At 42.6% G+C, this 13,295-nt stretch overlaps 1 protein-coding gene and 1 pseudogene across 6 annotated transcripts in view; one reads left to right on the forward strand and one right to left on the reverse strand.

The window, feature by feature from the left end:
- HEATR3 (HEAT repeat containing 3) overlaps positions 1 to 7,087 on the forward strand; it is a 42,090-nt gene extending 35,003 nt beyond the window's left edge. For 4 of the 5 annotated variants that reach the window (XM_032255653.1, XM_032255651.1, XM_032255652.1 and 1 more), the window contains 2 exons: positions 1,070 to 1,246; positions 6,557 to 6,750. In XM_032255653.1, the coding sequence (XP_032111544.1) occupies positions 1,070 to 1,246; positions 6,557 to 6,679 (300 nt within the window). In that variant the 3' untranslated portion in view covers positions 6,680 to 6,750. Of the gene's footprint in view, positions 1 to 1,069; positions 1,247 to 6,556 lie in introns of all 5 variants that reach the window. The other variant, XM_032255650.1, reaches the window with a different exon arrangement.
- LOC116534877 lies at positions 5,487 to 6,382 on the reverse strand (annotated as a pseudogene). The gene is made up of 2 exons (XR_004261929.1): positions 6,373 to 6,382; positions 5,487 to 5,982 (listed from the first exon to the last, which is right to left on the reverse strand). The product of XR_004261929.1 is annotated as a ubiquitin-40S ribosomal protein S27a pseudogene (transcript).
- Positions 7,088 to 13,295: the final 6,208 nt, after the last annotated feature.

Genomic DNA, 13,295 nt, shown 5'->3' on the forward strand with positions numbered 1-13,295 from the left:
GGCTCACCGCAACCTCCGCCTCTTGGGTTCAGGCAATTCTCCTGCCTTAGCCTCCTGAGTAGCTGGGATTACAGGCACGCGCCACCATGCCCAGCTAATTTTTTGTAGTTTTAGTAGAGACGGGGTTTCACCATGTTGACCAGGATGGTCTCGATCTCCTGACCTCGTGATCCACCCGCCTCGGCCTCCCAAAGTGCTGGGATTACAGGCTTGAGCCACCGCGCCCGGCAACAGTTATTTCTTAATATGTGTAATTTCCTGGTCCACATTCACAATTTTACAGTCGCCTCAAAAGTATCTGTTTACAGATAGCTTGTTTAAACTGCAGAAGCCCACATGTTGTGCTTGCCATGGGGTCTTCTATCTCTGCTACTCTTGAACATTTCTTGCCCAGCACCACCTGGTTATTCTCAGCTCCTGGATCAGTTGTCCTGTATAGTGTCCAACCTTCCAGCTTTGTCTGATTGCTTCCTTGTGGTGTTAAACTTGTTCTTTTATCCTTGTATTTGCTGCAAAATGGCAGTTAGGTCTACAGACTAGATTAGATTCAGATCAGTCCTATTTTATGTTTTTTTTAGAGATTGCTCAGGCTGGTCTCAAACTTCCGGGCTCAAGCAATCCTCCCCACCTTGGCCTCCCAAATTGCTGGACTTACAGGTGTAAGCCACTGCAACTGGCCTCAAAATGTTTTTCTTATGCTTTTAAAAGAAGATTGTTATTGTTGTCGTTGTTGTTGTTGTTACAGATAAGATTTCTTTGCATTTTGACATCACGGAGCAAGATTTTTTGAGAGAGGTAGTGGGGAAAGTTTAGTGATTTCCAAAGTCATACATCTTTTATGGATCTTAATTCACTTTATTTAGGAATATAAACTATAACATGTTTAATTTATCTTGCTTATATTATACTTTGTATGTTCATAAGTATTTAAGTCTAATCTCTTAAAAGTTTTAATTTTTCCTTGGCATTTGTATATAAAATAGCATGCATGAGTTATTGCCACAGTCAAAGTTGGTACTCGTTTTGGAGACTGGTGTTAGTCGTAGTAAATGTGTTTTCTTGTTTCCAGAACATTGGGTGCTTTCTGCTTGAGGTTACCACCAAAGATCCTTCCCTTGTGGTAGCAGGAGAAGCTTTGGATGCCCTCTTTGATGTTTTCGCAGATGGTAAAGAAGCTGAAAGAGCCTCAATTCAAATTAAATTATTATCCACTCTGAAAGAATTCCAGCCAGTCTTTAAAATGAAGGTTTGTAGCCATTTGACTTATAAATGCGTAAGTCTGAACATTCTGTGGGGACAAGGGTATGTGTAGTTACCGTGCAACTCAGCAGCATATGCATGACACATCCCCGCATGGAGCACTGCATCCCCAGTACTTTGTAAAATGCTTGTTGACTGAGTCATAGCTCAGCAATGTGACTATTGAATCACTTAAACTGAAGCCAAAATGATATCTGACAAGTTCTTTTTTAACAGTTCAGTAATTTTAACAGTGCTTCATATGTATCAGTATTATACACTGTATTTTGCAAAGCACTTCATGCACATTTTACATTTATCTATCTATCTATCTATCTATCTATCTATCTATCTATCTATCTATCTGTCTATCTGAGAAAGGATCTCACTGTGTCGCCCAGGCTGGAGTGCGGTGTCAGGATCTCAGCTCACTGCAACCTCTGCTTCCTGGGTTCAAGTGATTCTTGTGCCTCAGCCTCCCGAGTAGCTGAGATTACAGGCATCCACCACATCACCCAACTAATTTTTGTATTTTTAGTAGAGATGGGGTTTTGCCATGTCATCCAAGCTGATCTCAAACTCCCAACCTCAGGTGATCCTCCCACCTTGGCCTTGCAAAGTGCTGGGATTACAGGCATGAGCCACCGTGCCCTGCCTACATTTATTCTATATCATGTAATACATTATATGTTAATTTCATTGTTATGGATAGTTCCCTTCGGTGGAAAAAAAAGAGCAAACGCCAGGCTATTCTGTATTAGAGAATGTACTTCCTATCTTCTTTAGTCATTTTATTATTGTGTATCAGAAGCTAACTCTGAGTCAAAAAATAATTTTAAAAGCTCTTTTGTTCCGTATGAAAGTCTTAACTGCAGTGGTAAGAAAAAAAAAAAAAAGAAAAGCCCTTTTGGTGTAGGGGTAGCAGCACAACCAGGAATTTTGAAAACTTATGTGTCTATGTACTAGTTTACTGTTCTCCCCTTATCTCGGTCCCAATTTTAAACTTGGTAATTTTGCAAAATACAAATATTTATCTTTAGATTTTTGATTGAACATTTGCCTCTAAATATTTGTTGAAGGAATAGAGGTTTTGATGAGAAATTTGCCCACTTTTTTTATTTTCCAATGTTACTTTTATTGAACAAACTCCTAAAATAGGATTCAATTTTCATGGAGAGAACTACATAATAAGTTTATTTTAGGTGAATGTGATTGTATATTTAGAAATTCAAAGTTTCTGAAAAATTTTTAATGCATAAAAAAGTTTTCTTGGCCAGGTGCGGTGGCTCACGCCTGTAATTCCAGCACTTTGGGAGGCTGAGGCGGGCGGATCACTAGGTCAAGAGATCGAGACCATCCTGGCCAACGTGGTGAAACCGTCTCTATTTTATTAAAAAGTAAAAAAGTAAAATCAAAATTTTTAAAAAGTTTTCTTTTCCAGAAGAAAAGAAAAATAGTAATGCAAGTCATGCACATGCTTTATGTCATTCTTCCATCTAAAGTCAGTGTTGGTTTAAGACCCTTAATATTGGTTTTGAATATTTTTATGTTTTGGCATGTTACATTTTAAAATTTAGTAATAGTTGGACATGGTGGCATATACCTGTTGTCCCAGCTACTCAGGAGGTGGAGGCTGAGGCAGGAGGCTCACTTGAACCTAGGAACTTGAGGCTGGCCTGGGCAGCATAGCAAGGCCCTATCGCTACAAAAAATAAAAGTATTAGTTGAGTGTGGTGGTACACGCACGCATGTAGTCCTAGCTACTAGGGAGGCTGAAGCAGGTGGATCGCTTGAGCCCAGGCTTTAGTGAGCTGTGATCACACTATTTCCCTCAGCCTGGGCAACAGAGCAAGACTCTGTCTCACATTGTGTGTGGTACATGTGTCATACCAGTACATACAAGATATCCACATTGTTGGGTTTTTTTTTTTTGGTTTTGGTTTGGTTTGGGTTTTTTTTTGTTTTTTTTTTGTTTTTGTTTTTGTTTTTTTTTTTTTTTTGTGACAGAGTCTTGCTCTGTTGCCCAGGCTGAAGTGCAATGGTGTGATCTCAGCTCACTGAAACCTCTGCCGCCCAGTTTCAAATGATTCTTCTGCCTCAGCCTCCCGAGTAGCAGAGATTACAGGTGTGTGCCACCACACCCGGCTAATTTTTGTATTTTTAGTAGAGACGGGATTTCACCATGTTGGCTAGGCTGGTCTCAAACACCTGACCTCAGGTGATCTGCCCACCTCAGCCTCCTGAAGTGCTGGGATTACAGGTGTAGGCCAGGCAGAAGTGCTGGGATTACAGGTGTGAGCCACTGCGCCTGGCCACATTTTGAAAGTTACAGTCCTTTAAATTTCTGGATAAAGAGCTTGCAAGATAAGTAGAAAATATCTCCTATTTCCCTGCAGCTGCAAGGAAAGCAGATATATTAATAATTAGAGTCCTCAAACTCTGCAGAAAGCAAGTATTTAGAAAGGGGTTAGGTAAACTGTGAACTGGGAAAATAACCCCTGACCTCTGAAAGGTATGTGTTCTGATTGATTTTCCTACTCAGTTTGTATTGCTGTTGTCATAACATTTGTTTTTCTTTTATCAAAGGTATAAAGTTCTAATGAGATTTCTTACTAGGCAGAGGCTAGCCTGTAGTTATTTATATGAAACTCTTTTTTGTGAAAGGAAGCCACAATTTGTATTAAAAGCTGTTCAGTGTATACAAAATGCATTTATGAACAATCAAGAACTTCTGTTGAGCAGTGTTTCTCAAAAGTGCCCTCCTTGTATCAGCAGCATCAGCTCCGCCTGGTAACTTGTTCAAAATGCAGATCCTTGGCTCTAACTCCAGACCTACTGAGTCACAGAGTCTGTGTATGGGCCCACCAGTCTGTTTTTTAACAAGCCTTCCAGATGATGCTTTTGCACACTAAAACCTGAAAGCCACTGCTCTAGACTAGAGGTGAGATCAAATTCACATTCAATAAAATTGATACAAAAACCACAGGCCAGGCACAGTGGCTCATGCCTGTAATCCCAGCACTTTGGGAGTCCCAGGCAGGAGGATCACTTGAGTCCAGTATTTCAGGACCAGCCTGGGAAAGAGCCAGAACTTGTCCCTACAAAAAAGTTTTTAAGCCAGGCGCAGTGGCTCACGCCTGTAATCCCAGCACTTTGGGAGGCTGAGGCAGGCGAATCACGAGGTCAAAAGATTGAGACCATCCTGGCCAACATGGTGAAACCCCGTCTCTACTAAAAATACAAAAATTAGCTAGGCATGGTGGCATGCGCCTGTAGTCCTAGCTACTCGGGAGGCTGAGGCAGGAGAATTGCTTGAACCCAGGAGGCGGAGGTTGCAGTGAGCCAAGATTGCGGTACTGCACTCCAGCCTGGTGCTTGGCAACAGAGCAAGACTCTGTCTCAAAAAAAAAAAAAAATTTTTTTTTAGAGTTAACCATTAAGTGGTGGCTCATGCCTGTCATCCCAGCTACTCAGGAAGCTTAGCAGGAGGATGGCTTGAGCCCAGGAGTTGGAGGCTGCAGTGAGCTTTGATCGAACCACTGCACTCCAGCCTGGGCGACAGGGCACAACCCATCTCTATTAAAAACAAAAAAACAAACAAAAACAGTGCTGGGCATGGTGACTCACCAGTAATCCCAGCACTATGGAAGGCCAAGACTATAGGATCGCTTGAGTCCAGGAGATCAAGACCAGCCTGGGCTACATAGGAGATCCCGCCTCTACTAAAAATTTTAAGATTACCCCAGCATCGTAGTGCACACTTGTAGTCCTAGCTACTGTGGTAGCTGAGGTGGGAGGGTCACTTGAGTCTGGGAGGTGGGCTGCAGTGAGCCCTGACCACACCATGAGACTGGCCTGGACGACAGAGTGATACCATGTTCCAAGAACAAACAAAAAAACCGCAACACTCAGATTAACCTCTGGCTAACAAAGGAATTTTTTTTCTTTTGATGTGGGGTCTCACTGTGTTGCCCAGGCTGGTCTCGAACTCCTAAACTCAAGCAATCCACCCTCCTCGGCCTCCCAAACTACTGGGATTACAGGCATCAGTCACTGCACCCAGCCTAACAGAGGAATTTCATTAGGGCTTTATACCTTTGAGAGAAGGAAAACAATTAAATATTATTACCATAGCAATGCATACTAAATAGAAAAATCAATCTCAGCACCAGGTCTTTAGAAGTTAGGGATTATTTTCCCAGTTCATAGTTTACATAACTCCTTTTTTTTTTTTTTTTATAGTTCACGTCTTTTATTAACTCAGTTACTTGTCATCTGGTTTGTTGAAGCAGTAAGTCAGACAACATTTGCCACAATAATGTCTGTCAAAGTGGCTTGCCATAAACTCTCCAGCACCACATTCATCAGAAGGGCACTCTCGACGAAGGTGACTGATTTGGCCATTCTCATCCACCTTATAATATTTCAGGACAGCCAGCTTAACCTTCTTTCTCTTGTGCTTATTCTTCTTGGGAGTGGTGTAAGACTTCTTCCTTTTCTTAGCAACACCACGAAGTTTCAACACAAGATGAAGAGTAGACTCCTTCTGAATGTTGTAGTCACACAAAGTACGTCCATCTTCCAGTTGCTTGCCAGCAAAGATCAGTCTTTGCTGATCAGGAGGAATTCCTTCCTTATCCTGGATCTTGGCCTTTACATTTTATATCGTATCCAAGGGTTTAACCTCGAGGGTGATGGTCTTCCCTGTAAGGGTTTTCACAGGCTTTTTTGTTGTATTTCCTTCTAAAAAAAAAAATCACCCTTTTCCCCAGACTGGGGGGTAACGGCACAATCTTGGCTCACCACAACCTCCACCTTCCGGGTTCAAGCAATTCTCCTGCCTTAGCCTCCTGAGTAGCTGGGACTACAGGCATACATGCCACCATGCCCAGCTATTTTTTGTATTTTTAGTAGAGGCAGGGTTTTACTATGTTGGTCAGGCTGATCTTGAACTCCTGACCTGGTGATCCACCCACCTTGGCTTCCCAAAGTGCTGGAATTACAGGCGTGAGCCACCACACCCAGCCTACATAACTCCTTTCTATAGTTTATATAACTCTTAACATCTACCATTCAGTCACCTTTGTAGCTGTCATTTTTAATGTGCACGTTCTCAGTTCACTCTTTACTTACCAAGTTCCATTTACCTTGGAAGTAAAACCATTTTTTCCAAATTCTTTCAGCTGCCTGGTTCAGCAAATGATAACATACATCCTAAATTAAATACTTTATTTAAATGAATTAGTAATACCTAGCAAGTCATATATAATGTTTTTTTGTGTGTGTGTGTTTTCTTTTGTTGTTGTTGTTGTTGCAGATACGTAAAGAAGGGAAAGGGAATTATAGCACAGATCAGCTGTGTGTTCTTGACAATGTGAAGATGAATTTGCGAAGGTTTATTGCTTATCAAGAAACTGTTGAGAAAAGACTGACTTCTTAATCCAAAAAAGAAACCACTTCTTCCTCAAAGTATTCAATGCTCAGAGTACTAAAAGGTTTTCTTTGAGTGTATACGTTTCTGAAAGTCATTCTTTAATGCTCACATTCTGTAAAAACTTCCAAACCTGGCCAGGCGTGCTGGCTCATGCCTGTAATCCCAGCACTTTGAGAAGCCGAGGTGGGTGGATCACTTGAGGTCAGGAGTTTGAGAGCAGCCGGGCCAACATGGTGAAACCCTGTCTCTACTAAAAATACAAAAATTAGCCAAGCATGGTGGCACATCCCTGTAATCCCAGCTATTTGGGAGGCTGAGAGAGGAGAATTGCTTGAGCCTGGGAGGTGGAGGTTGCAGTGAGCTGAGATCGTGCTATTGCACCCCAGCCTGGGTGACACAGGGAGACCCTGTCTCAAAAAAAAAAAGAAAACCCTATCAGAAACTTTTTTTTTTTTTTAACTTGAAATGCAGTCTCACTCTGCTGCCCAGGCTGCACTACAGTGGCACATCTTGGCTCACTGCAACTTCTGCCATTCCGGGTTCAAGTGATTCCCCTGCTTCAGCCTCCTGAGTAGCTGGTGTTATAGGCACCCACCACCACACCTGACTTTTTTTAGTAGAGACAGAGTTTCACTGTGTTGGCCAGGCTGGTCTCGAATTCTTGACCTCAAGTCATCCGCCCACCTTCCCTTCCAAAGTGCTGGGATTATAGGTGTGAGCCACCGCGCCTGGCCAGAAACTCTTTTTTAAGCGTTGAGATCTGTGCGGCATTTCTAGCGCTCTCTAAATTGTGTCTCCCACATAATTTTAATCATTGGAAACTCAAAGGGTGGAAGAGTGGAAGCACAAAGGAATCTCAGGTAGCTCTTAACTAATTTGCGAGCAGTAAAGAAACTTCAATCATGTTTTCCTTGAATTTTGGAGAAAAAGAAAATCCAAAGCTTTGTTTGGATGGTTTTTTTAAGGCATTTTATATTAGCTTAACCTTAAACTGAAATATGAAGACAGGCTTTATAAACTAGCTTTTTTATATGAAGTATACAAATTATGTTTGCTTTTTGTGAAGAAGTGAATGAGTTGAATTTGTATTCCACTACTTGTTAGAATATACTAATGAGCTAATTGGGTCATTGCCATCCTCCCTACTCATGAATGTGATGAGTTATTGCTGTAACATCACTCCTTGATTTAATTTGATATGGAATCAGAATTGGAAGAAGATATTTTTAAATAAACAACTTTTTAACGGAAAGTCTTGTGTCTTACAAAATCTTTTTTTTCTTAATTTTTTTCTTTTTGCACACCTGCAACTGTCTTGACCTAGTTACAGTGTCTTACAAAATCTTTTTTAAGAAACCAAATAACCCTATTCCTAGATGTTTGTTTGCTAATGCATGTTGCTTGGAATATATATGAGAAATTAAAACAGCACGACTTTCCAGCATTACCTCACAGTGTCTTCAAAGCACTAGGGTGACAGCTGGGGCCCAAGGAGGGAGTTTCCCTGTGCATCATTTTCTCAGCTGGGCCTCTGGACTGGCTCCATTGTCTATCTGTTTGCCTGATGAGAAGGGAAATACGAAAATTTCTGTATAGTTGATCTCAGTTGCCTTGATAAAAGGCCAGATACCCAATATAGGACTTATTTTTATTCACTACTTCCATAGCAGCATAAAATGAGCTAGTAGTGTTAGGGTTCGTCTGCACTGTGGTGTGTTTTAGTTTTACCTACATGATATAGGTTGTTGGGAAACCAAGATTGTTTCCCAGCCCTAGGAGTTCCTAGCCCATGGCACCAAGTAAAATGACCCAGATTCTGTACATGGAGGGAAAATGGAAATGCTGCACCGTATACAACACCTTGCTTTGTTATGGTCCTTGCTCGTGAATTTTAAGGTATAGGTGTATGTTTCGTGATTATTTAAGCCAAATGATTGGCCTAAGCATGCCTCCCTGGAGAATAAGTCTTCCAAAAAGGAATTATCTCTGCATCAATTATTTATAAAATATAATTATTTTCAAGGAGAAGAAAGCTTCTCATTCTGCTTGTTCTTACCCACAAATTTCTAACCTATCAACAATATGCAGGATATTTAGCACAGGACCTAGTATATAGTCGGCTCTTGATAAATATTAGTTGAGTAAATAAATGCTAATGGTTTTCTTGTTGTTTTGTGTGTGATTTTCTGTTTTACTATCAAGCTCTTAAAGCGGTTGTTGAATGCAGAATCATCCTGAAAAACAGAAGATGAGATTACACTGGAGATGTGCCATCCTAAAAATTTCTTAGATTCTGAGGCATGGATAATTGGGTCTGGATTTCTATCATTCAACTTCACCACTCTTAACAACACAGAAGAAGGGAAAACAACTCGTAAATATACCAGTTTTAACTATTCACAGATAGCTCAATAGAGCATGCAAGTATTATTCATGGCACAGGATAATGGAGACTAATTTTTCCCCATATGACCATAGGAAAAAAAGTCTGCTTTAAAACATACTTATTTGAAAATCACCCAAAAATACACACTGGGAGCCGAGCAGCGTGGCTCATGCCTATAATCCTAGTGTTTTGTAAGGTTGAGGTGGGCGGATCACTTAAAGGGAGGAATTTGAGACCAGCCCGGCCAACATAGTGAAACACCATTTCTACAAAAATACAAAAACTAGCTGGGGGTGGTAGTGTGCACCTGTAATCCCAACTACTCAGAAGGCTGAGGCAGGAGAATCACTTGAAACTGAGAGGGAGGCAGAGGTTGCAGTGAGCTGAGATTCTGCCACTGCACTCCAGCATGGGCAACAGAGCAAGACTCCATCTCAAAAAAAAAAAAAAAAAAAAGCCAGATGTAGTGACTCATGCCTGTAATCTCAGCTACTCAGGAGGCTGAGGCATGAGAATCACTTGAACCCAGAAGGTGAAGGTTGCAGTGAGCCAAGATTGTGTCACTGCACTCCAGCCTGGGCAACAGAGTGAGACTGTATCTAAAAAAAAAAACACACTGTTCAGGCACAATGGGTCACACCTATAATCCCAGCACTTAGGGAGGCCAAGACGGGTGAATCACTTGAGCATCACTTGAGCTCAGTTGATACCAGCCTGGGCAACATAGTGAAACTTCATCTCTGCTAAAGATAAAAAAAAATTAGCCAGGTGTGGTGGCGCACATCTGTAGTCTCAGCTACTTGGGAGGCTGAGGCAGGGGGATGGCTTGAGCCTAGGAGTGGAGTTTGAGGCTATAATGAATCATAATTCCATCCTGGGCAACAGAGCAAAATCTTTCTTTTTTTAAAAAAAAAAAGTGGGGGGCCAGGCACAGTGACTTACACCTGTAATCCCAGGACTTTAGAAGGCCAAGATGGGCAGATCACTTGAGCCCAGGAGTTCAAGACCAGCCTGGCCAACATGGCGAAACCCTGTCTCTACTAAAACTACAAAAATTAGGTGTGGTGGCACACACCTATAGTCCCTGGGAGGGAGAGGTTATAGTGAACCCAGATCGCACCCCTGCACTCCAGCCTGGGCAGCGAGAGCAAGCTGTCTCAAAAAAAATTTTTAAAAAGGGAGCTGACCTGGGTGTTTGGCTGTGCGTATGCGTCATGCGACCTGATTTTAAACTTACTGTGTATAAAGCTGTAACAATCAAATCAGTATGATTTTGGCAGAAGTAAAGACAGATCAATGGAACAAAACTGAGTCCAGAAATAGACTCATAATTATATGGTCAATTGATTTTCCACTAAGATGCCAAGCTAACTCAATGGAGAAACACAATAGTCTTTTCAATAAACGATGCTAGAATAACTAATATCTATATGGAAAAAAGGCATACTCAAGAGTCAACGTTTAATACAATTAATATTTGTTTTTAATAATTCATCAAGTACAGTCTTGAGTGCAGCTGGCTTTTTTTCCTGTAAGTGCATGAGTGGGGAGAATGCAGTGATAATACAGTTTGGTGCCCATGCCCTGATTCATACTAGACACCAGCAGTTCCACCCCATCGCTTTAGTGTCCACAGCCCCAATGTACCACCACAGCAAAAAAGGCAGGTCACATTTAGTACTGTGAAAATGGTATTGACCTCATGAGTCCCCCGAAAAGGATCTGTGGCACATACTTTGAGAACTGCTGTCTAGTAAGAGCTAGAAAGAGAAAACAAGGAAGATTGAGACAAAGTTGTGAAGAAATCTAGTATGTGCTAGCCTGGTTGGAGGATAAACCTGAAAAGAAACACAGGAGTCCCCTGAGATATAGAAGAAACCAGAAGGCTGAGCGCAGTAGCTCACACCAGTAGCCCTCGCACTTTGGGAGGCCTAGGTTGGAGGACCACTTGAAACCAGGAGTTTGAGACCAGCGTGGGCAACAAAGCAAGACTAATTTTTCCCCATATGACCATAGGAAAAAAAATCTGCTTTAAAATATGCTTACTTGAAAATCACCCAAAATATCCCATGAAAAATACACACTGGGGGCCGAGCAGGGTGGCGCATGCCTGTAATCCTAGCATTTTGGGAGGTTGAGGTGGGCGGATCACTTAAAGTGGCTCACACCAGTAGCCTCTACATTTTATACTTTTTTTTCTTTTTTTTTTTTTTTGAGACAGTTTCTCTTGTCTCCTATCCTGCAGTGTGGTGGCATGATCTTGGCTCACTGCAACCTCCACCTCCCAGGTTCAAGCGATTCTCCTGCCTCAGCTCCCGAGTAGCTGGGATTACAGGCACGTGCCACCACACCCGGCTAATTTTTATATTTTTAGTAGAGACCGGGTTTCACCATGTTGGCCAGGCATCTTGAACTCCTAACATCAAGTGATCCACCTGCCTCAACCTCCCAAAGTGCTAGAATTCCAGGCCTTAGCCACTGCGCCCGGCCTTTATTATTATTTTTAATACAGGGTCTCACTCTGTTGCCCAGGCTGTAGTGCAGTGCTGCCATCACAGCCCACTACAGCCTCCACCTTCTGGGCTCAGTGCCTGTTTCACCTCAGTCTCCCAAGTAGCTGGGACCAAGAGCACAGGTGTGCGTCATAGTACCTAATGTTTTTAATTTTTGTAGAGATAGGATCTTGCCATGTTGCCCAGGCTGGTTTTTTGAACTCTTGGCTTTAAGTGCTCCTCCCAACTCAGCCTCCCAAAGTCCTGGGATTATAGGCATGAGCCACTGTGCCTGGCTTAGATTTTATACATTTTATTTTTTTTCTATTTTTTAATTTTTTGATACAGTCTCACTCTGTCACCCAGGCTGGAGTGCAATGGCACTATCTTGGTTTACTGCAACTTCCACCTCTCAGATTCAAGCTATTCTGCCCCAGCTTCTTGAGTAGCTGGGACTGTAGGCATGCACCACCATGCCTAGCTAAGTTTTGTATGTTTAGTGGAGATGGGGTTTCCCCATGTTGGCCAGACTGGTCTCTAACTCCTGACCTCGGGTGATCCGCCTCCCTCCGTCTCCCAAGGTGCTGGAATTACAGGTGTGAGCCACCGTTCCCAGCCTTATTTTATACATTAAAAACAAAACAAAACAAAACAAAACAAAAAACCAGAAGAGTTCAGTCAAGAAGTAAAGAAGCAAGGGAGTGGCCGGGCGCGGTGGCTCACGCCTGTAATCCCAGCACTGTGGGAGGCCGAGGCGGGTGGATGACCTGAGGCTAGGAGTTCAAGACCATCTGGCCAACATGGCAAAATCCCGCATCTACCAAAAATACAAAAAGCTAGCCTGGCATGGTGGTGCATATCTGCAGTCCCAGCTACTTGGGAGGTTGAGGTATGAAAATTGCTTGAACACAGGAGGCAGAGTTTGCAGTGAGCTGAGATTGCACCACTGAACTCCAGTCTGGGTGACAGAGTGAGACCCTGTCTCAAGAAAAATAATAAAAAAAGAAGTAAGGGTGCGCCTTCAGAAGGAAGAAGGGGCTAAGAGCTGGATGTGGTTGAGAGATGCGAGAAGGGATGAGGGACGTCACTGGGGATCTTAGCAGGAGCTGTTTCCATGGTGACCAGGTCAGAAGTCAGGTTTGAGGGAGTTGGGGGAGTGTGAAAGAGGAGGAAATGGAGCCGGTGAAGACAGAGCAGTCTTCAGGTAAAGGTATGAAGGAGAAAACACAGACAGCTGCAGCTGAAGGAAGGAGTCACAATTGCTAATGTCCTTCTCCTGCATAAATGGATGAATTGGTGATGTGGAGGATTTGGAGGATGGAACAAAAGAAAATGCTAAGATGACGCTTGAGTTTCCCACTTAGGGAACTGACTGAATAGTGATATACTGAGATGGGAAACAAGGCCCAAGGTAGGTAGAACACATCTGTAGTTTGAGGTCAGAAAGCATTTTCCTATGAAATCTTAATTTCCTTAAGGAAGTTTTTGGGTTCTTTTCTCTGAAACCTCAAAGCCTGTTTACTGCTTCTGTTGGTTTACACACACACACACACACACACACACACACAATCAAGAGTTTCAAAATCTTAGTTTTTGTTTGTTTGTTTGTCTTTCAGACGTGGCCCAGGCTGGAGTGCAGTGGCGTGAACGTGGATCACTGCAGCCTCAACCTCCTGGGCTCAGGCAGTCCTCCCACATCAGCCTCCCAAGTAGCTGGGACCATAGGCACATGCCACCATGCCCA

Source organism: Sapajus apella, unplaced genomic scaffold, assembly GCF_009761245.1.
Source record: "Sapajus apella isolate SASKATOON/1434 unplaced genomic scaffold, GSC_monkey_1.0 scaffold90, whole genome shotgun sequence".
Classification (NCBI taxonomy): Eukaryota; Metazoa; Chordata; class Mammalia; order Primates; family Cebidae; genus Sapajus; species Sapajus apella.